This window comes from Sinocyclocheilus grahami, unplaced genomic scaffold (assembly GCF_001515645.1).
Source record: "Sinocyclocheilus grahami isolate Dianchi unplaced genomic scaffold, SAMN03320097.WGS_v1.1 scaffold1533.1, whole genome shotgun sequence".
NCBI classification, from domain to species: domain Eukaryota; kingdom Metazoa; phylum Chordata; class Actinopteri; order Cypriniformes; family Cyprinidae; genus Sinocyclocheilus; species Sinocyclocheilus grahami.
Window position 1 is genome coordinate 248670 of NW_015506712.1, and position 25698 is coordinate 274367.

At 35.2% G+C, this 25698-nt stretch overlaps 1 protein-coding gene across 1 annotated transcript; it reads right to left on the reverse strand.

Annotated features, from left to right (window-relative positions):
- Window positions 1-687: 687 nt before the first annotated feature.
- On the reverse strand, window positions 688-22744 carry LOC107570999 (E3 ubiquitin-protein ligase Itchy-like). Its single transcript, XM_016257282.1, has 24 exons — window positions 22218-22744; window positions 20908-20998; window positions 19595-19736; window positions 19240-19364; window positions 17891-18025; window positions 17759-17804; window positions 16877-17049; window positions 15640-15849; window positions 14629-14824; window positions 12721-12816; window positions 11318-11492; window positions 11172-11235; window positions 10760-10844; window positions 10232-10360; window positions 8197-8269; window positions 7652-7723; window positions 7369-7457; window positions 6163-6322; window positions 5860-5997; window positions 4541-4648; window positions 4173-4277; window positions 4003-4099; window positions 2696-2768; window positions 688-1584 (listed from the first exon to the last, which is right to left on the reverse strand). The coding sequence occupies exons 2-24, from the start codon at window positions 20975-20977 to the stop codon at window positions 1485-1487; spliced, it is 2661 nt and encodes an 886-aa protein (XP_016112768.1). The 5' UTR covers window positions 20978-20998; window positions 22218-22744; the 3' UTR covers window positions 688-1484.
- Window positions 22745-25698: the final 2954 nt, after the last annotated feature.

Below are 25698 nucleotides of genomic sequence, written 5' to 3' on the forward strand. Positions count from 1 at the left end.
CATATGAGTCTTGATATTATTACCCATTATGCAATGCGCTGAATCACAGCTGTATGCTTTATAGCAGGGCTTTGAGCTCCTCCAGTAGTTTAGACAAGATTCACTTCAAATAATTCATGAAACATGAAATAAACTATGATCTGAACAGCCCAAGAGCTTCCAGTATACTTAAAAAGCTGTGTTTAAAGCAGCCGCCCTATAGAACTAGAGCGGTACCTGTGATAAATACTGCACTCTCCCAAATTTAGGCCCAAATAAACTCACATTATCGCTTCAGGGATTCAAGGCCAGCGCCGCACCTGAAAACCACACAATTTCAGCTCATTTCAGAGAAATTATTTAGTAATGTGAATCTGTGCTGGAGAATCAGATTGTGAAATCAGACACACCGGAGAACAAGAGCAAGAATGTCCTGAAATCACGCAAACTTTTAGAGTCATCTGCATCATTTTTTAAATGTCCAAGCCATGTTTCACCTCAAAATTCATATATATATATATATATATATATATAACAAAATATACTGAGCACAATTTTTGCACTGCAACAGTATTTTCATGAAAATTAAACATTTTACTTTTTTTTTTAAATTTACATTAGCATAATGTGGAAAAATTTATTTCTGTAAAAAAATCGGTTGTTATTTCATTATTAAATGTATTAGTTTGGTTAAATGTTTATTATTTTTTGTTTAGATCAGCACAAGTTAAATTACAACACAATGTTTACTTACAATTGAAAGTATATATATATATATATACCGTTTCTTTTTTTCACTTTACAGTTACAAGAACATGTGGAAAAGACATTTTTTTCCACATTATAACAATGAGAATTTGTGAAAATGTGTTTAATTGTCATGAATATGTTTTAAAGTCACAATGCCAAATACCTTAATTGTCCTTTTATTTTTGCAAAATACAATTTCTAAATGATTTTGGGATGAAACTGGCCATTTCTTGACAGTTTGAATGAATAATTTGATCAGTTGTGCAACAAGCCATCAGGTTCTCGCCTGAAGATCCTGCTGCTGTCGAGTGCTACACTTCAATAACTCAGTTTGTTTGGATGACAGTGAGGAAAAAAGGCACAAGGAGACCCGTCGAAGGGTTTGTGAACATAAAAACACACATTCACAGAGCTCTGGTGAATCATTCCAATCGTTCTGGGACTCTTCAGAGCATCTGCTCTTTCTTCTGGAGTCGTTCAGAATGGCACTCACTGGATTGATCACATGTAGAAACGTCAGCGTCACGTTTCTGACACGCTTGCATAAAACCTCCTTTAAAGCCTCCTTTTAATTAATACCAAGTGACAGGTGAGCGCAAAAACCCAAATTTTCCCATAATGCACCTGTGTGTCAGATCATCGGTCTGTCCTCTCAGGAAAACTAGTGTGCATGAGATCTGGATGTCCTCTTTGTGTGTGTGTGTGTGTGTGTGTGTGTGTGAGAGAGAGAGAGAGAGAGAGAGAGAGAGAGCATCTTACTCCTGTCCGAAACCTTCTGTCTCCTCAATAGCAAACATCAGCTTCTCCTTCAGCTGCTCGTAACTACGGTACGGTGGCAGATCCAGACGATTAAAACTGGAGTACAAAGAAAAACAAGAGAATTTACAGGTTTAATATCCACACTGTGTACTCAATGATTACTGTATATGTACTGCTGCTGCATTAGATGAATATTATTGATTTTAAGATGATTATTATATGCAGTATACAACAATGAATACAAAAAATTACAGTATATGAAGCTCTAAGAGTGTCACATAAAAACAATGAATTATCATGAATTTCAAAATAAATATTTAAATAAATGTATTAAAAATATTAGATATTTAACAATTATTTATTAATTTAGATTATTTAATTATTAAATCAACTTTTTTTAAATATAGTTAAATAATTTAAACAAACAAAGTACTGTCAAAAATCTAAATTATATATGGTTATTATATATGCAGTAAGAAGTCTGAATACATAGTGCAAATGTGTAAAAATTTACAGTATATGAAGCGCTAGGAGTGTCACTTAAAAACAGTGAAGGAATCAGTTATCAATGTATTAAATTCAAATTAAAAATATGAATAAATTTGTGTACGAGTAATTAAATATTTAATAATTATTTACTCGTATATATAATGCAATTGATGCAATAAACAACAAATCATTAGACAAAAATTATTAAATTCTTTAAAAAAAATGTAAAAAGTTAATATACAATAAACAATAAAATGCTATATGCAATCATAAATAATATTATTTATATAAATATTTTAACAATAGTTTGAAATAGTATAATTATTACATTATTAATATATACTATATAAATATATTTTAACAATAATAATAACAACCACAAAAATAACAACAATTTCATCAAGCTCACATAAATGAGTTACATATAATACACACATTCTTGTGTATACTAATATATACCATTTAATAGTTATACTATAAACATATGCATGTAATATATGTACACACACCCACATACACTGTAGAATATTTTATTTATGCTTACTATATAAAAAATATTTTTGCCTTTTGATTAATCTATTTGCTAAATCATTAAAACATTTATTTAGACATTAGACTAATATTTTAAAACATGCCTCCTCTGACACAAGTGTACTTACACATCTTAAGCTTAAGTTTTGAGATTAAAATAATGTCTGTATGAAGTGAGATTATGTACCATGTGTGGCTGCGGGGAAGCCAGTTCTCCTTCCCAACCTTCTCGATGCAGAACTTCTGCGGTCCGTTACTCCCTGAACCAAACACATGACAAACGTCACACTCTCCCAACATGAGCCAGGACTCAAACTAAAAAAATATTAAACCAATAATATCAAAACACCTAACAACTGTGATCCGATAAAATTCTGGTTGCTCTCTACATTATGTCCCAGTCATTATTCCACTTAGGGCAACTGGTCAATTTTGTGATTTTGAACTTTGCTTCCATAATATTCTTCTTTGAAAGAAAACATCTAAAATACACTATGTAAATACATGTTTATTTTATAACAATTTATATGTTTGCAGCTGTAGATTTCAATTACAATCCATACCTTTAAAAGTTTTTTCTCCACTTCAGCAGCACTTACAAACACTAAACTTAGCAGTTTTATTCCTCTCTATATTCTGAAGGTTTTTACTGAGGGGTTTGTTCATATTTCATTCACACTGATTTATACAACATATTTCCCCCCCCCAAAAAAAAACACATGGTAACTTTTTCTATATTATCTTTTATTGTTGCTTCCATACTTTCTGCCAAATGTAATAGGTATTTTGTGAAAACAGAATCTTTTTACAGACTAGTAAATAGAAAACATCTAAAATACACATTTAAGTGTTTATTTTGTAACACTTTATCTGTTTGCGTCAGTAGATTTCAATTACAATCCATACCTTTAAAAGTTTTTTCTCCACTTCAGCAGCACTTACAAACACCAAACTTAGCAGTTTTATTCCTCTCTATATTCTGAAGGTTTTTACTGAGGGGTTTGTTCATATTTCATTCACACTGATTTAGATAACATTTTATTGCTAAAACATGATGAAAATGTATTTTTTTCTGTCTGTTGACAGCATTTTCTGATTTGTGGAGAGACAAAAAGTGATACACAAAATCCATTCAGTAAAAACCTTTGAGTCTAATGTGTCAACAAAATGAAATAAAAATTTTGAACCTGGCTTTATCCAATGGCCAGATTCATTTTCTGGAAATGTCTAATTAGATAACGCCTTATTTACAGATTTAAACAAAACATTTTATAAAACTTGTAATACAAAGCAACTGTCCTAAAGTACTGTGATTAATCAACTGGAGAATGTATGATGATGTGTATTAGTTAAATATTTTTACCCTACTCGCGTGTTGTGTCTTGCCTTAATGCTACAATACATCACACTGTGGAAGTTAAATGCATAGTGAATGCGGTTTCATTTTGTTATGTAAATAAAACTGATCTGAATCCAAAATAAATAAAAACTCACCCATCAGGTCTGCAAAGCCTCCGACAGGCAGACGGCAGGTACCAGAGACGAACTGCAACAGTCTCATGCGCTTCTCATTGTCCATCTCTTTAATAAACTACAGAGAAAAGAGAGAGTGTCTTGGTGCAATCTGAATGATTATTCATTTTAAATGATTTTTGCGTCATTACCTGCCAGAACCACAGGATCTGTTTACTGGTGGCGGTGTAATGTCTGTAAATGCTGTTTCTCTGCCAGTCATTCAGATCTATTTCTTGCATTCCACACAACATCACCTATGACACACAAACACACGGTTAATAACAGAACAGATGCAACAGTATTTAAATGAGATGTCTGATTTGATTCTGCAAGCTTTGGAATGTACAGTGCATTTGTTAAAGTATTTGCACATATATCCCAAATATATAATAATGCCACTGCATTTTGTTATGTTACGCAATGACATTGATATGCTGAAGTGTGACTCGAGTGCACATATATTTTTGAGGCAGCTCTGTGCATGGGATTTAAGAGATTTTAAATCAGCGTCTCTAACCTCCAGCTCTTTGGCATCGAAATACTGCAGGTACTGCTGCGGAAGAACCTCATTAAATCCTTCAAAGAAGGCTTGAGTCTGTTCCTCGACACCACGAGACAGACGCCACTGAAATCAATCACATTGAGCTGCATTTCAGACGTGAGGGTTTATAATCACACCACACACAAGAACGACTCAAGAATTCATAATACGAACTCGGCTTATAACACTGACAAAAAGTATCCACATACAATAATTTGAGGTGATCGTACACAAAATAAGGAAAGCAAACATTTTAAAAAGGAATAACAACAAATGTTTACCTGTATTTAAAGCATATCAGAAACATTATTAAGTGTTAGAATAATTTTAATTAATAATATTATATAATAATAATTTAATATAATAATAAAAAAAAATTTAATTGGGCAAAATCACCTTTTCTTTTAAAGACTAATTAAATGTAGCTTTTTTTACCACTATAATAAATAATTAACAAAATAATAATTTGCTATTTATTAGATTTTTATTTGGAGGTCTAAACACATAATACTCAAGTAATCAATGCAACTTTACTCTGAAATTTAAAGTGGATGTTACATAAAGTGGACTTTATTTAAATATTTAGTAGTAGTAGTAGTAGTAGTAGTATTAATAAGTTTGAATTTATGTTTATTTTTGGAAGAAAAAACATTTTATATAGTAAATAGATAAATACATACATGCATACATATTTATTCATTCATTCCAATAGAATAAATTAAAAACACTATTATATGATATACATAAATCTATATATTCAAATGTTATTTTTATTTAAAGGGGTCCTATTATGCCTTTTCACTTTTTTAATTTTAGTCAGTGTGTAGTGTGTATGTTTGGGCATAAAAAAGATCTAGAAAGTTACAAATCTCAAAGTCCATTCCAAAGAGAGATATTTAGTTTTTTAAAAATCCCTTTTCAAGAACTACAACGAACGGCTCGTTTGGACTACAGCGTTTGGTTTCCGGGCTATATGATATCACAAAGCGGCTCATTAGAATATCATTACAAATAATTCCCACCTACAGAAATTTGAATGGTTGGGGTGTGTGGAGGGGCGTATTACGTCTATGTTTCGTTTCATGTATGTTACATTATGTCATGAATATTATTAAGTATTTTGTTGTTGTTTCTTTTTCATTTTTAAAAAAGTACCCAAAAAAGTACCATGGTATTCTTTAAAGTACCTTATGGTATATATTACAGTACCATGGTACCACATACACTTCTGTAAGACTTTAATGCATTATACTTATTCGTAACGAATATTCATGCATTCAGTAAAGCTGGTAAACTGACTTGATCCAGATGAGCGAGTTGTAAAACTCCGGGTCGATGGACTCCAGGTCTTTCAGAGCCAAGGGCTTGTTCAGGATGCGCTTGTAGAACGGGAGCGAGAAGCCCGTATCGATGAATTTCCCATGAAACAAGGCCTGCAGGAAGCACAAAGAATAAATGCTAAACAGGCATGATGGAGATTTTTGCTATTATAATGTTCCTGAATGTCCAAATCCAGTTAAGAAACAGAAGCAGTTGTTTAATATCGCACCACTTAAAATACAATCTGACAATGACCAAATATGGCAAGACAGCATTACCATGGCGATGAAGCGTCCAATGAACCGGAAGTATTTGAGGTGGTCGGGGTTGATGTAGGAGGCGGGGTTTATCTGGAGGCAGTAGTTGTCTTTGCCAGCGTATTCAAACAGGCAGTACATGGGGTTCAACACCTCGTGAGATAACAGGAAGAACCATTCCCTGCACAAAACACACAACACGCTTTATTTTACAGTATCACACTGGACACAAGCAATGCAGTGTGACGCACCAAACCTAAATCACTCCTAAACAACTATAAACCACTGCATCAGAGCATGAGAGGCCTCAACAATCTGGGAAAGCTTTTTTCTTTAATTTGCATATTTACATTTGGGTTTACTCTTTATAGGAACCAAATTAAAACTCTTTCAGTAACCATAACGTGAACTTCAGTGTTAGTATCACTGAGACGCTATAAAAATGTGAAAAAAATAAAATAAAATACATTTTATATATATATATATATATACACACACACACACATATATACATATACATATATAGTTTTCTATTCATTTTTAATTCAATTTTACTTTTAGTTATTTTTAAGTTAAACAAAACAACTAGCTGAAATAAAACACTTTCATGCTTTATTTTATATGCTCTTATTTTATGTTTAGTTTTTTTTCAGTTAACATTTATTTTAAGTAATGATAAAGTTTGTATTTATGGTTTTAATTTTAGTTTCTGTTTTAGTTACCTATAATAACCCTGGAGAAGAGAGTTAAAAAAATATATAGCTCCACTTGAGTTTTCATGGGGCACATTCCCACTGTTTCTGACCAATTCTATGAATAATATGACTACAAAATTATGATTACAATAATAATTGTGATTTTACTGTGATTATTATTAAATAAGATATTAAGCAAAATAAGAAATACATTGTAATATTGTAACTGTAGTAATAATTAAGTATTCAATAAGCAACATTATCTTATAGTACAACTGTAAAATTACAATACTAATGTTACAATACTTAAAAAAAAATTTGGGGGGACTTTGAACAAATGTGCTTTTATTTTGACAGATTGCCAGCAATTAAAGTATCTGCTGATGGTTTCAGAGTGCATATATTTAATTAAATTGCAGTCTGCACAATTTGACAATTGTACTAATCCATATTTTGATATATTGTGCAGCCCTGCTCTAGAATGCTTTGATCTGGTCTTTATTCTCCAGAAAGAGAGAAATATGAAACTTGCCTGGCCACGCCTCCATAGTCAAGCCCCTCCTCCCCGGGGAAGATGATCCACAGCCTGCGCCGGAGATCCTGAGAGCTGAAGCTCATGATCTGCAGGGAGACACCAGCACAACGTCATTTCACATCTCAGAGACTCCAAACCGTGCAGATGTTTGACGTGTTTAAAGACATTTACAGGCTTCACGCTATGTCTCTGATCTGGTTTTTAAATGCTGGAGCTACTAGCAGAAAAACACCACAGTATTACAGCAGTCATGGGTTATTGTAAAGTTAGACTGCGTTACCTGCTGGAACGAGTCTTCAAACAGCGTTTTGCGGCTGACGGTGATCTTTATGTGCTGTGGCATTGCTAATTGCTGTAATGAAAAATTCAAACAATCAATTTAATTTTAAAAAAATAAATATTTTAAATATAACTGAAGTAGTTATAATATACATTTGGGGTCCTTTTTGAAAACTTTACCCTAAGGTCATCCAAGATATACATGAGTGAGTTTGTCTCGGTCTTCATCAGGTTTGGAGAAATGTATCATTGCATCACTTGCTCACCAATGGATCCTCTGCAGTGAATGGGTGCCGTCAGAATGAGAGTCCAAACAGCTGTGATGTTTTTATCATGGTGAGCAAGTGATCGCTACATTTCTCCACATATGATGAAGAAACAAACTCATCTACATCTTGGATGGCCTGAAGGTGAATACATTTTTCAACACATTTTCTTTTTTGGTGAACAATTCTTTTAATATTCTTCTGACCAACTTCTGATATTTGTTCATTAAAACTTCAGTTGTGTTTTTATGGATGGAGAAATTTTGAAGGAAATCCTCACCTGACACCAGAATCTGAAGTATTGAACTTTGGCTTTGAAGTCTCGTACGTATGTGATTTGAGGGCCATTCTCACTGAAGGGAAGGAAAGAGTGAAATTATTTATGATGCAAACACAATATACAGTAAAACCGCTTCATATTTTGTTTAGGACTCAATCTAAAGCATCACAGCAAAATATCTTAATTTAATGTTAAATATGAAAATCACTAAAATTGCTGTGCATGCAAATCCTTACTGGTTACTTCTTAAATGCCCTCAAACTGTACACAGAACAGCTGATGGTGAAAACATCCTAATAAAAGTCTTATCTAGATGCCCTGAGCATTTACTCTGACGCTCGTGACGGGTAACACTGAGTGCAGATGTTTGTTTGTTGGGAATATTTTGACATCAGCAGCACGTCTCACATTCCTCTGACGTAGAGGATCGCTTTGTGCCTTCAAAACACTTGATGTGGATTAATACACACATTCTGAGAGAGGTGTGTTTGCATTCTCTGAGCTGAGTCATCACGGAAGATTATAATCGAATACAGCTTCACTCCTGAGGCACACAAACCCGTTTTTCCTGTTATGCATGTAATGACTGATGAACACGCACTGTCTCGCCTGAAAGAGATCACTGTGCATCTGTAAGCTAAACCAAATTAAGCAAAACAAGGAATTCCTCGGACCAGTCTCAAGGTCATAAATGACATTTATAATGTGATTTATACATAATGATTGGTGCAAAAGCATTAGAGCACAAAGAAAAGAAAGCTGCACTGCTGCTGACCAAAGGCCTCCTGTAGCGAATCGATGCGTTTTTGTAAGAAAAATATCCACATTCAAAACTTAATCACTTGAATCTAGCTTGCGCTCACTGTTGTAAACGGAAGCTCCGAGCGGATGACGTATGAGGTCAGCTTTGCGCATGCGCCGCTCAGAAGTGACGCACGCGGAGAGATCGAAACAAAACAACGGTCAAGAATTAGAAGTACAAAACGAGGATTTGTAAAGAAGAATGTCGGAGGATTTCGATGTAAGCCAAGAGGAGACTGGTTTTCCTTTGCTAAAGTAAGGAAACTGTGCTTCTTTTGCTCCTGTTAACAAATGTTGGTTTTCACGAGACTCACGGCGCATGCGCAACGCTGACCTCATGCGTCATCCGCCCGGAGCTGCTTCTGTGTACAACTGTTGGCGCAAGCTAGATTAAAGTGATTATTATGTTTTGAATATGGATATTTTTCTTACAAAAAAGCATCGATTCGCTACAGAAGGCCTTTGTTCACCCCCGGAGCTGTGTGAGACACTTTTTTTTATGGATGGGCGATTTTTATTTAACTTCTTTTGGACTGAAGCACTGCAACACCCACTGAGTGCTATGAAACAGCTTGAAAGATCAAAGACCATTATTAATATAACTCCGACTGGATTCGTCTGAAAGAAGAAAGCCATATACACCTAGGATGCCTCGGGGGTGAGTAAATCGCAGCCTAATTTTAATTTTTGGGTGAACTAACTCTTTAAAGCTGCACTCCTGCTAACAACAAAATGTGATAGTTCGATGCCTCGGGGGTGAGTAAATCGCAGCCTAATTTAAATTTTTGGGTGAACTAACTCTTTAAAGCTGCACTCCTGCTAACAACAAAATGTGATAGTTAACTGTTGCTGACATCTTAATGTGACAGTGAACTGCTACTCACATTATATTGCAACCATAAACACTACTCTACTGCTGAGATAGTAACGTGCTAGTGAACCGCTGCTGATATTATAATCCGACAGTGTACTGCTGCTGACATCATATTCCTACCACCACAACACACTGCATTGCCGCTAACATCATAACGCAACTGTGAATGCTACAGTGCTGCGAACATCATATTACGACCATGAGCTGCTGCTAAAATCATAATGCGACAGTTGAACTGCTCCTGACATCATAATGCAGTGCTGGAAAACCTGACAGGGAAACCTGGCAGAACTGCATTATCTAGGCACGTCAGGGTAAAGACTGTCTTCTCGAAGTGTGTGCTGGGCTGTTTGCACTTACAGAGAGGATTTTCCAGTCCGTGGGTCGATGTAAGTGGTGGTTCTATGGGTGTGATCTACGAAGTAAGGGATGCCATCGACCGTAAACCTCATCTCCCAACCTTCCGGCAGTGGTTTCTCATTCAGCAAACTGCACAACACAGAAACAGAGCCATGAGCACACTTTAATAGGCATCAGTTTATGAAAAATGATTCAATGAGCTGGGCAATAATTACTTATTTAAAACAATACTGTATTGCGCCTCACTATTAAATAAGAAAAAAATTAATTTAAACGAAAAGATTTTGAATTTAAACAAATGTTTACATTTTTAAACAAAAAAAATCTAATTCAGAATTTTTTTATGGACATATATACACTGCAGATGGAAATTACAACGTCCATAGACCAACAAGAAAAACTTCTCTGAAAATGGTCTTCCTTAATCACGGCTGAAAGTGGAGTGCATTGAAGGCCATTAACGTAAAAGTGCTTTATTGTTTCTCTCTGTAGATTGGCATTTTAGAGGAAAAAGACAGAGGATCTGACCCTTGTGTGCGTGGATCCTCCCACTGCGTCGTTCTGGTCGAGTGATGAACAAAGTAAACTCTGCCATTACTGTCCGTTCTCTTCTCTGAGAGCAAGACAGGAGGAGACACCAGGAGGAAAGTAAGAAGTAATGGAGCCAAGATGTGATTAAGCCTTTGCAAACTTCAACTCAGAGCCATTTTCAACATTTGAGCTATTTTCACCAGCTGGTTTACACGGTGCAAGCGCTTCTCATTTGTTAAATTGGGACACTGAAGGATGTACCGGCTATATTTAGTGCTGCTTCGCAGGTGCAGATAATAAGGTTACCAGAACAATAAAAAGTAGCTGCTAGTCCAGCATATTACAGAAGAGGGTACAGTTTTACAGCCGTTTTTCCATGCAATGAAAGGAAAGTTTGTCTCTCTCTCACCCCATCCGTGTGGCAGAGGTCCCAGTGGGTCAAACTCCTTATTCTGGGTGGCTGAAGCCTGATCCTGCAGCATCAGGAGAACATTATGGCTAACTGTGTGTATATGTTAAAATATGAAGATAAATGCATGCGTTTAATTTCCTCACCCCAACGATGAATCTTTGGTTGAACTGCTGCATGGCTCCCTGCAGCTGACTGCGCTGGTGCTGCCACTGCTCATAGTTTCGCACCGTCTCCATCGTGGGCCGCTGCCACGTGGTGGTTCTGCTAATGTGGTCCACAAAATACACCCGGCCCATCGGGTCCACACGCCGCTCCCAGCTACGAGAGAGAAGTCCATTTGAGGCCAAAAATATTTATGCATTTACATTTTCATCAACATTTCCAACAATATTGAATAATATTTATAACACCTCCTAAGAAATATGTCGTTTAAAAAAACAAAAAAAAAAAAAAAAAAAAAGGTAATGGCAACTTTTTCTGAGAATCTGACTGAGAATTCCGAGAATCTTTTCAACTGCTAGATATAAACTCAGAATTGCGAGACAAACTCACAATTGCAAGAAAAAAAAAATCAGAATTGTGAGGAAAAAGTCAAAATTGCTAGAGAAAAAAAAATCTGAATTGCGAGATCTAAACACATTTCTGAGAAGTCCAAATTGTGAGATTGTGAGAAACTTGCAATTGCAAAAAAATAAAATAAAATAAAAAATACAAGATTTAAATTCAGAATTGCGAGAAAAAAAGTCAGAATTGCGCAATATAAATTTGCAATTGCGAGAAAAACGTTAAAATTGCGAGAAACAGTCAGAATTGTGAGATCTAAACTCACATTTCTGAGAAGTCCAAATTGTGAGATTGCAATTGCAAAAAAAGCGCGAAAAAACATCAGAACTGTGAGGGGGGAAAAATTAGAACTGCAAGATCTAAACTCACATTTCTGAGAATTAATGTTCAAATTGTGAAGACAAAAAGTCACAATATTTATCAACAATAAAAGGTTACAATTGTGAGGTAAACCGTTGCAACTACATGTTTTATCTTTTATTCCAATGCAGAAATAAGCTTCCTTTGAAAAACCAGCCTAAGTACAGGCTGATTAGTAGAAATGTTATTCAGGCAGCCCACCAACTAGTCAGTCTTGAAATTGTTTGTCAGTAATTCAGTACTAGTACACATCCCTATTCACAGTGCAGAAAAGGTGGTCCTAAAACAAATAACCTGCATGTTCTTCAACAAAATATCACTTCCTTTGTGGTGAAATATGACCTGGACATATTCTTGGTTTTGTAAAATTCACTTAGGCCATTTGGCAGTTGTTTTCTATACTATATATTTCAGAAAAGTATAGCAACTCTCTAATAAATGAGATCTCGTGTTAAAACATAAAACCTTCATCACTGTCCAGATCCTGAACTATTAACCTGAAATATCCAAACTCCACCATACTGCACTGCACTGACTCTGTGTTACAGTTTAAATATATTATGCATAGTACATTCTTCTAAGGGTGTGTCCAGTAATTCAATGACAGAGGAGGGTTTCTTACCCTGTCGGCAGAGGCTCCGGTCTCTCCCACGCCGTTCTCTTTTCCACATGGTCAACATAATACACACGGCCGTTCTGATCAACCCGCTGCTCCCAACTACACACACACACACACACACACACACACACACTAGAGTTAGTGAGTGAACCATATGGGCACTGATATCAAGATATGGCTGATATATAATTCAGTTAAAGTCACAATGTGTACGTTTTTGCTGCATTTTCAAAACAATAACAAAGGCAAAGCTTGATGATGCTATGAAGGAGGATGTTCATGGATAAGGTAATTAATTAAAAAAAATTTTATTACCTGTACCTTCCACAGTTATTCAAAGCGAATAAATTATACAGAGAAAGCGAGCTAAGGGCATTTACATTGTCAAGAACATTTTGACTGAGTTCGGTCTAGTGCGGGTTTAAAGGGTTAGTTTACCCAAAAATGAAAATTAGGCTGCGTTTTACTCACCCCCGAGGCATCCTAGGTGTATATGGCTTTCTTCTTTCAGACGAATCCAGTCGGAGTTATATAAAAAATTGTCTTTGATCTTTCAAGCTGTTTAATGCCCCTCAGCAGGTGATTCATTGCTTCAGTCCAAAAGAAGTTAAATAAAAATCACCCATCCATTAAAAAAAAAAGTGTCTCACACGGCTCCGGGGGGTGAACAAAGGCCTTCTGTAGTGAATCGATGCATTTTTGTAAGAAAAATGTCCATATTCAAAACGTAATAATCACTTTAATGTAGCTTGCGCCAACAGTTGTACACAGAAGCGGCTCCGGGCTGATGACGCATGAGTTCAGCGTTGCGCATGCGCCGTGAGTCTCGTGAAAACCAACGTTTGTTAACAGGAGCAAAAGAAGCCAAGTTTCCTTACTTTAGCAAAGGAAAACAAGTCTCCTCTTGGCTTACATCGAAATCCTCCAACATTCTTCTTTACAAATCCTTGTTTTGTACTTCTAATTCTTGACCGTTGTTTTGTTTTGATCTCTCCGCTGCGTTTCCGCGTGCGTCACATCTGAGCGGCGCATGCGCAAAGCTGACCTCGATTCAGAAGGCCTTTGTTCACCCCCCGGAGCCGTGTGAGATCCTTTTTTATGGATGGGCGATTTTTATTTAACTTCTTTTGGACAAAAGCAATGCAACACCCGCTGAGTGGCATTAAACAGCTTGAAAGATCAAAGACAATTTTTTATATAACTCCGACTGGATTCGTCTGAAAGAAGAAAGTCATATACACCTAGGATGCCTCGGGGGTGAGTAAAACGCAGCCTACTTTTCATTTTTGGGTGAACTAACCCTTTAAGCACTCTCAAAAATCTCCCCTTATAATCAGTAATGCTGTCTGTACACGGTTTTATGAATTAATCTCTTTCATCATACGTACATCTGCACTTTGTTGTTTATGATTATAGAATTCGTGAGAGCTGAATTCAGTCAGCGAGTGATTGCAGTGAACAAAAACTCATCTGAATGCCTCTGATTGGCCATTTCATTCATAAGCGCAACAGACTCGTTATTGGTTATAATGCGCAACAATGTAAAACGTGTTAAAAAATCATGGCGCAACATTGAGAAGTTCTAAATTTAATGCTCCGGTCAATACTTTTAATTTCATTTTATTCGCGACAGCCGTAATTGATTTAGTTTAACAGTACAGTAATACACAGCCATTATTTAAAATTGGAATTTCTATGGATTTACAAATCCTACAATATAAGTACACAACTGCATGAAATACATCACGATATGCAAGTAGTTTTTGGATATTTTATTACGAAAATCGTACTAATGTGTCTTTAAATGATTGAAAATTTTCAAAAACAAATCATGCATTTTCTGTTGACAAGCAATTTGTAAATTGGAGAAGTGATGTAAGGAGGAACCGGCGCTTCTGTTTACTGACGTACCCAGACGGCAGCGGACAAGGGTTGACCATGCTGGGAATCCTGCTGGGGGCGGGGACTACGCTGAGGGACGTCCTACCAGGCTGCTCCACTGTGGGGGCGGGACTAGACTCTGGGGCTCCGCCTCCAGTGGGATTCCGAACCGGAGTGTCTGAACGGGACGAATCGCTGCCATCAGGAAATGAGCCGGTGGAGGAAGCTGCAAAGAGGAGGAAAATTCACCACCATTTCCTCTCATTTTTTTTTCAACAACCAATACAAATGCAGAGCAGGACAAATACATGCATACTTTAATACAAAAAATATATATATTTTATTCTATTTACATCAATTTCTATTTCAAATAAATGCTGTTCTTTTGAACTTTCTATTTATCTGTGAATCCTGAAAAATAAAATATATCACGGTTTCCAAAAAAAAATAAAAAATAGGCAGCACAGCTTTTTTCAACATTGATAATAATCAAAAATGTTTTTGAGCAGCAAATCAGCATATTAGAATGATTTCTGAAGATCATGTGACACTGAAGACTGGAGTAATGATGTTGATTCAGCTTTGATCACAGGAATAAATTACATTTTAACAGATATTCACATAGAAAACTGTTTTTTTGCACAAATATTTTACAATTTTACTGTTTTTACTGTATTTTGTATCAAATAAATGCAGCCTTGGTGAGACTTCGTTCAGAAACAGTAGTGAGTATACATGATTTACAATAATACAACAATGTTAACAATCAGAAAATTAAATGAACATTTATTTTACATATTTACCAATAATTATTGCAATTATTATTTATTTAAAAAATTGAAATTACATACTTCTGTTAATATGCCATAAAAGATTCATTATCAGCTGATGCTGGCCAAAAATAAATAAGCCTGGATAATATTTTGTATATATATATTTTGTATAATATTTTTTGACTTCCTTAATGACTTGAACCAACATGTTTCAATATGAAAAAGTAGAGCATTAAACAGCTACATGCTATAACCAAATGCGTCTCACCTGGGGAGGACGTGGGTCTGCGTGGGGTCGGCGGCGGAGGTCGCGAGGGTCGCGGAGGTCTCTGGGGTCGCGACCCTCTGGATGACGCTGAAGGAGAATCCATGCCGTTCACACGGCCGTTAGGAGCCGACGGCTGCTCCTGGCCATCTGTGACCGATGGAGACGGGTCTCTGCTTCTCCAGAGAAAGAGACAGGACATCAGGCGGAGATGTTTCATTCAAAACCATGTAAGCAAACTGATTAGAGACATGTGACATTCCTCAACCAATCACAGCCTCCCTTCATTTTTGGTAAACTCAAACGAATGTTGGCACAAGCTCTGTTTTCATCCAAAGATGCGAATTTAACTTATGCGTAAAACTGGAATATCGCATAAAACTTGCGAATAAAGCACCGTTTTGATCCAACGAGTCAAAGAGAACAAAATCGTCACTTCCTGATGAACTGCCACTAAATATCTCTAAGAAATCTATATAATAAATTACATGCGCCTCAGAGAGAGCAGACGTAACCCAGTAAATGCAGTCATTGCTTTCAGAGAAAATTATACAGAAATACTTCGATGACAGACTTTTCTCAGGCATTTCAGAGCGACCAAAACAACAACAAACAAACAATATAGATGCAGTGAACGAGATCAGTTCGCTGGTTAGTCCAGCTAGCGCAAAGTCACATGACTTTTTCAATGCGCATGGTGGAATTTATTCGGTAAATGTGTTTCCATCATAGTCTATGCGCATTTTTTCTTATCGGGTAAAAAGTTTATCCTACTAAATTGTGCGCATATGTTTTTTAAGTGCATTTTTAGAATTTATGCGCATCTTGGCGTTTCCATCCAGCGTTTTTTTAATGCAATATTCCAAAATGCGCATAAAAATAGGTGGATGGAAACATAGCTACAGTAAAAGAAACTTTCATTTACACTTTCACTTTGATATACAATAATACAACAATGTTAACAATCAGAAAATTAAATGAACATTTATTTTACATATTTACCAATAATTATTGCAATTATTATTTATTTAAAAAATTTAAATTACATACTTCTGTTAATATGCCATAAAAGATTCATTATCAGCTGATGCTGGCCAAAAATAAATAAGCCTGGATAATATTTTGTATATATATATTTTGTATAATATTTTTTGACTTCCTTAATGACTTGAACCAACATGTTTCAATATGAAAAAGTAGAGCATTAAACAGCTACATGCTATAACCAAATGCGTCTCACCTGGGGAGGACGTGGGTCTGCGTGGGGTCGGCGGCGGAGGTCGCGAGGGTCGCGGAGGTCTCTGGGGTCGCGACCCTCTGGATGACGCTGAAGGAGAATCCATGCCGTTCACACGGCCGTTAGGAGCCGACGGCTGCTCCTGGCCATCTGTGACCGATGGAGACGGGTCTCTGCTTCTCCAGAGAAAGAGACAGGACATCAGGCGGAGATGTTTCATTCAAAACCATGTAAGCAAACTGATTAGAGACATGTGACATTCCTCAACCAATCACAGCCTCCCTTCATTTTTGGTAAACTCAAACGAATGTTGGCACAAGTTGTGTTTTCATCCAAAACTTGCGAATAAAGCACCGTTTCCATCCAATGAGTCAAAGAGAACAAAATTGGCACTTCCTGATTAACTGCCACTAAATATCTCTAAGAAATCTATATAATAAATGACTTGTGCCTTTAAAAAATTATACAGAAATACTTTCGATGACAGACTTTCCTCAGGCATTTCAGAGCGACCAAAACAACAACAAACAACAAACAATATAGATGCAGTGAACGAGATCAATTCGCTGGTTAGTCAAGTTAGCGTAAAGTCACATGACTTTTTCAATGTGCATGGTGGAATTTATTCGGTAAATGTGTTTCCATCATAGTCTATGCGCATTTTTTCTTATCGGATAAAAAGTTTATCCTACTAAATTGTGCGCATATGTTTTTTAAGTGCATTTTTAGAATTTATGCGCATCTTGGCGTTTCCATCCAGCGTTTGTTTAATGCAATATTCCAAAATGCGCATAAAAATAGGTGGATGGAAACATAGCTACAGTAAAAGAAACTTTCATTTACACTTTCACTTTGATAGTTATTTAATAACTAATATGAAGATACCTTCTGCTTGAGTCGTCATTTAGCTCAGATTCCCCATTTAAAGTATCTGGAAAACAATATCATTAGTTATTGGTGCTCTTTTTAGTGTAATAAATAAGTAGCACTGTTATTGAGATGACTGGAGCGACTGACTCTGGTTGTTGGCCTCGGCCGACTGGAACATTTCAGGATCCACCTGCAGCCCGTCCAAACACACGGACAGATCGCCGATGTTATCAGACTGGTCTCTGTCTGCGCACAGCTGCAGCGTCTGCACCACCTCACAGACTGAAAGAGACACAACCAGAGAGACACGCTGATGAAGAGAAGTTCCAAACTACAACAATCAGTGTTAAAATGGCACTCAACTGCTGAAAACAGAGTAAATGCAGAAAAATCTAATAAAAAAAATTTTATTTATATTTTTACATTTAAATTATTGAATGTTTTTTATATTGTATAAACTAAACTGATATTTTTTTTAAATAATATATATCATCAATTATACATAACAGAATAATTTATATGTAACAATTATTTAAATGTATATTGTATAGTATAAATTATTTTTATAATATAGCATAATATTCTTTTTATAAATATTCTTTTTTCAATTTTCAAAGTTTATTTTTAGACTTTTTATTTTTATTAACATCTATATATTGAACTTATATTATAAAATGATATAATATAATATTTCTATTATACAATTATATTATACAATACAAATTATATAATTTATAATATAAATACATATCTTTTGTAAAAAATTTTACGTTTATATTTAAAACCATATCTGTCTAATATCATAACTCCTGTTGCAGCTGGTAAACATGTTACGTGAAACCAGTAAATGCAGAAAATTAAATAAAACACTACTTATATTTTTAAATAATTACATTTATATTTTTAAATTTAACTTATTTGTATTTTTAATTACTTAATTAAAATGTCTACATATATTTTTAGATTTATATTACATAAATTATATATATAATTGAATCACTTATATTATACAATTATATAAATTAAATTTTTATTTTTTTTATTATAACTATTTAAATTCACATTTAAAACATAAACATGTACACATATATTCTTAGATTTATATAACATAAATTACGTATAATTTAATCACTTATATTATGCTATTATATAAATGAGAAACATTTTTTAAAAATTATTGTAACATTTTAAAATTCATATTTAAAAAACATAAACATGTACACGTTTAAAGCACACAACCACTTTCTAATCTAGTCAGTCCACAGCTATAATTCCTGTCAGAGCAAGTGAACGATGATATATCCAAGCAGCATTTAGACAACAGAAATGATGACTCAGAGAGACAAAGCATTCATGTAGATGCCGTCATTTTAGCTTAAATAAATAAAACAGAGGGATTCCAGTGATCAACACTATGCAACAAACCCTGCTAATAGAGCCAGGCTTGTGCTGCGCTCTGGTTCCTGTGGTTAAAGCGGCAGAGCACAAACACTCACTCTTCATGTCATGTGATTTGAGCGTCTCGCTGACGTCGAGGGTGGCCACACCCAGCAGAACGTCCGACTTCAGCGTCTGGTGACTCCAAACACGGAAGATCAGCTTGCTGAACGGAGTCACGATCCTAACACACACACACACACACACACACTCAACCGCTTGACTTGGCAAACACCACAAATAATAGAGTCCACAGTCAGTTCTGACATCACTAACAATCACTTCACGTCGAGAAGATGAAAGCGGTTTAATAGAGAATTGAGCCGCATGACAATGTGCATCTGAAGTTAACTGAGGAACTGGTAGAGCCTGTGTGAAATCAAAAACACAGGGCTGAGGTCACACCAAACTCACACAGTGAGCGGCTGCTTCCATTTGGGCGAGTGTGTGTTGTTGCATTTCTCCGTCTTTTTGGACTGGCCGTCCACACACACCTCCACGTACGGACTCGGGCCGAACCAGTTCTTCTTGTTGTCCTTGAGTTTGGCCGAGATCACTGCAAACCCAGAGAACAAACGGTCAAAACAACACGGCACGTCCATGATGGGTTTTGATGGGATTTTGCAAATGTTTGCAAACATGTTTCACTAAACATTAATAAAGAAAAGCAGGTATTGTGAGGAGGAAGTACAGGTGAAGAGGCTAAAATGTTTTCTTCAAAATACACTGTATTGAAACTAGATTTTTTTTTTAAATAATGTGTATAAAAAAAGGCACTTTTTAAAGACAAATGTGACCCTGGACCACAAAACCAGCCATAAGGGTCAATTTTTCGAAACTTGAGATGTATACATCATTTGAAAGCTGAATAAATGATAAATCTGGAATCTGAGGGTGCAAAAAAATCTAAATATTGAGAAAATCATCTTTAAAGTTGTTCAGATGAAGTTCTTAGCAATGCATATTACTAATCAAAAATTAAGTATTGATATATTTACAGTAGAAAATTTACAAAATATCTTCATGGAACATTATCTTTACTTAATATCCTAATGATTTTCGGCATAAAAGAGAAATGTATAATTTTGACCCATACAATGTATTGTTGGCTATTGCTACAAATATCCCCCAGCGACTTAACACTGCTTTTGTGCTGCAGGGTTACAAATTGTTTAATAAGACATCCATGAAAATAAACAAGGGTTTTTTTGGCCCTTTAAAAATTATTTCTAAAAAAACCCAATAGTTTTTTTTATTTATTTTTTATTTTTAGAATAATAAAAAAATTCAATTTCACATAAATTGCTAATATATAAAGGAACAAATTGATAATTACCAGGAATATCTTTTAAATGTAAATGTACCAGGGTTATAATAGTTACTAAAACTATTAAAATATTTTTGCTAATTTAAAAAAATGAAATATAATCAAATCTAAATATTAGATGAAAATTAGACATGTGCCCTTGGCAACTGAAATAAGTTTAAGTGGAAGCAATTACTGGAAATAAACTAAAACTGAAATTAACATTAAAATACATTTAAAACAATAATGAAGAAAAGGACAAAAGCACATAACAAAATTGCTAAAAATTTAACTAAAATGAAAAATAAAAATTAAAGTTAATTCAAAATAGAATTGAAATATTAGTGTTTATTAATGAGACAGAACATCAAAGTTCAGCGGATGAGGAAGAATGTCACATCAGATAAATACGCAAACGTACCTGTGATCTGCAGCTGCGCTTTCGTAGGGAAGCCATTAGCAGGGCCTGCTTTAGCAACACCGCAGGCCATGACACACGGCTACACTGAGACCTGCAAGCACAAAACACACCAAACAACACGTAACGCACACTGAAGCATGTTCTCACACACATTTGTGCATTTTCAACACGTTATTTAGCTGCATGGCAAACAAAGTAATGTACAGTTCTGCTTGCTGATATTCAACATTAATCACAAATCAAAGATCTGATGGCATGAATCTCACAAAAAAAAACAAACACACAAATTCAGCAAATATTTAATCCTTGAAAGCGCTCATTAGGCTTAGACTAAGCTGAAACTTGTAAGGAACTTGCAAACTACTTTTTCTACAGCAGAACAATATATAAACGTTTAATTACGCAATATCAGAATTTGCTATTTTTGAGAAATCCCATGTATTTTTGTAAGCAACAGCTATGCATAAATTCATAGCCCTATAAAAGTAACTTCAAAGGCATCTTAACATCTCTTAATTTTCAGGAAAATAAACAACACCACGAGTCAAACGTTTGATGTCTGTAAGATTTTGTAATATTTTTGAAAGAAGTCTCTTGTGCCCACCATTTATTTGATTAAAAATACAGTAAAATTAGCAATATTGTGAAATATTATTACAATTTAAAATAACTGCTTTCTATGTGAATATCTGTTCAACTGTAATTTATTCCTGTGATGCGCAGCTGTATTTTCAGCATCATTGCTCCAGTCTTCAGTGTCACATGATCTTCAGAAATCAGTATAATATGCTGATCTGCTGCTCAAACAACATTTCTGATTATTATCAATGTTTTAAACAGTTGTGCTGCTTCATATTTTCGTGGAAACCGTGACATATATACTAAAACATGTTGTTTTAGTATATATTTAGATGAACAGAAAGTTTATTTAAAATAGGATTCATTTTTGTAACATTATAAACATCTTTACTGTCACTTTTGATCAATTTAACACATCCTTGCCAATTTAAACATTCTTTTAAAATTTCAATTATTAAGTATGTCACCCTTTGATTTTTTTATATTTATATAATGTATAATATTTAGATTTATTTTCATTCAGAGAAACCATCGTTTCTATTTTCGCCAAGCAGATTCCAAATATTTAATGCACAAAGTAAATGCACAGTAAAAACCTAGTTAAAACGTTTCCACGCAAACTAGGTCAGATTGGATGACTATGATAAGACAGTAAAAAAAAATGCAATTTTTCCAAGAAATACACGACTTATCCAGCATGACAGAGGAACTGAAACACGAATCAAGCTCACCATATTCCAGAGCTGTAAACCGCAGTAAATGATGAAACTATCCACATCGATTTCAATATCTTTTGAGAAGGGAAAAATGAGACTGTGCTTCTATAGCTATGAAAGTGTTGTCAGCTTTCTCTGTTTGCTGCTGTAAGGAGATCCCAGATTACAGGCGCTGGGCTCGGTAACTTCTCCTCCAGTTACGTCACAATCAAACTGAGACGCTCAGAGAGAGAGATCAGAGTGAGATCTGAATAAACTTTCACTCGAGCTGATCTCTGGGTTAATTATTCATCGCTGATCATGTGTCGGGCCACAATAACAGCCCTGAGGAAAGACCGGCGCAGATAAAGACAAAAAACAACAGCTAAAGCTTTTTAAATGGCACTGATAAGCTTCCAAGTTAGAGATTATGACAGACGTGTTCCTTCATAATCTAAATGTCACTCAGCCAGCGAGAGAATCCAAACAGGAAAACCAAAGACGAGTCTCAAGCCTCTGCCTGATATATCCTCTGTGTCATCTTCAACATCGACACGTTCTGCTGTCAGTTTAATGTTCAGTCACTACGAGTTAATCATTGAAGAGTCAAACGCCCTTACAGAACGTCAATCTGTTTGTTTGAGATATGCAACATAACAATTCTGACTCCACCAATGGCGTGAGTTTGGGGGCGGGGCTATCTGTCAGATGGAGGGAGTGTTTGTGGCGATAAAACGGACAAAAAAATCCCACAAAAGAACCCGAGACATATCTGGAGACCAGTATATCAGAAAGATTAACCACCTGGCATCCACCTAGAACACCTTAGCAACACAAAACTATGTTTTATAACCCTTAAACTTCTATTAATATCTTATTTATCTTAAAAACTCAACAATACTCTTTACTAGGGCTGGGCGATATAGAAAAATTTTTTATTGTTTCATATCGCTCGGTATCGATAATTATTGACATTTTTTATAACCTTTTTTAAAACAAAAAGCAAAAGAATTTTTTATTTATTTATTGACAGACAACAAATATTTTTTGTTTTAACAATCAAACACAATAAAAATTAAACAAATATCTACTTTCTTATGTTTTATTTGCAGATTAAATAGGTCTAATTGTCTCCCGAGGCCACAGGAGGGCGCAATGAGCAAAATAATGCAGCGCATTTAAATTGTCAACGCAAGGAAGTAACTCTATAAAAACGTGCATCACGTCTAAATTAACTCGTAAAAATCAAATACAATTTCGTAAATTGCATAAACAATTATGAACAGAACAGCATCATGTATTTATGCATTGCTTAATCCAAAGAGCTGAAGCGCCATTCACACAGACTGCATTTAAAAACATAAGAGACGCAGTGAAAAGGAATAAACCTCTACAAATTTGCAACATGTTTTCTAAAAGTTTAAACTGTTTTAACTTTGCATGGCTTTCTATACATCTCTTCTGTGAGACGTGAGTGCAGCAGCCATATTTGTCCGTCTAAAAAATGCGCTGAATATGCATCTGTGTGAATGACTTGGTTTCGGTTTTAACCTAATCAAGATCTTCTCCGCATTATTTTATATAGAAATATAGAAGCTCAAACAAATATGAAAAAATATAGGCCTATGTATATTTATAATCTATGCCAAAACATTATCATAAACTAGGTTAGTGGATAATTCGGCAGCAAAAGTTATTCTAGAAAAATCAGTGCACAACAATTTTAGAAATCCAAACATTTAGTGAAAAAACAATATTTTGTGGGGAACAAATAAAAGTGTTGCACTAAATATTGTAAAATGTTACACATTGCTATTTGTATTATTATAAAATCCATTCATTAAAAACATTCATGAATGTATTTATATATAAGTAATTACTATAAAATTAAAATACATTTATTTTAAATGTATAGCATATTTTTTAATAAGACAACAACATATGATACGATAGGACAAAACAAATACAGTGCAGCACAAACTGTTTTTATACAGTCTACCCTCTACGGACACCTTGGCAATTGAATCGCCATCGGCTAGTATATTTTTTTGTTTACTCATATGATAATAAAGTATTATTTAATAATAGAAGTTTAGTAATTAGAATTAAAACTTGGTAACCATGAACTTAGGACTGGTGCTGGTGCTTTTTTTGGTCATTCAGTGATCCTGTAAAAATAAAACGAACAATAATACTAATGAGATATTATTATTATTATTATTATTATACCAATTCTACTAATAAGAACAATATAAAAACGCACTAAGGATTAATGAGCTACCGGATTCATGAATATTAATCAGGTTGTGTGCGTTTGCTTGAACTGATTCGCTGAAATCAAAACAGGGACAATAATAGGTGAGGACCAGCCAATGAGATTGTTGTTTGCGCATTAGTTCCGCCTACTACAGGAAAACCCGTCAGTTAAAAGCTGAAGAATTCCAAAGGAACTGTGTTATTTTTACAGGAAAATACAACAAAGTATATCGTTTACATGTAGTGCATCAATTCTGCATGTTATGTAAGACTCTCGCTCACTCTTGCTCTTTGCTCAGTGAGAGAAAGCGACGGCGAGTCGTGCACCTTCACACTAGAGTTTACGTTACGCCAAATACACAAACACAGGTGCGCTGCGCATCCATTCAAATGAAATTGTGCGTAGTGTATTATATCTGTGCAACAGTTATTGAGCCTTTCTTTTAACAGTTTTAAATTTCAGTTACTGTGCACGATAAAAACCTATTTAGTCTTTTCTACGCCCATGTTTTGTTCTCACAGACACCCGGTAGCAAGTAACAAAACATTAAACTCCGGCAAGAAGATAGTCCTTTTTGCAAAATCATAGACATGTATTTACAAATCAAGTATAATGGGAACACAGAATGATCTCGGAGAGAGCTTTACCGAGCTGACTGCTGTAACCGAACGTGACCAGGGTTTAAAGGCTGAACGAATGACTGACAGCCACAGCGGAGAAAAGAGTTTGTGTGAACTTTAATGTAAGGACTTAAATATTCATATGTAGCTCACATTAAGCTATCGTATGGCTTCAGAAGTAATACAGAATAATTCACACAATCGAAAAAATAAATAAATAAAATTATCGGATTTGGATCGGCTCTCTCTGACCGATACCCGATCCAAGAAAAATGGCAATATCGGAGCCGATACCCGATATGAATATCAGATCGGCGCATCCCTACGCAGCAGCGGCGCATTTCGTGGGCTAGACTAACGAAACATTAAAATGCAACAATGTCACTCACATCATCACCGCATCTCGCGCGCGCCACTGATGACGCTCCCTGACGCACACCTAACATTAAAATGCAAATGTTTATTTTAAATTCGACTAATATTCATTCTTTATTCACAATGTCCTCATCACAGGCAGGCACAGCACTCATTTCAGCATGTGTTCGTGTTTGTGTGTGCTGTCTGCGTCACTCATAGTATGTGCCTATATCGTGCACTATATCGAACAATTTTTCTATCAGTATCGAAGAAGGTGTACCGT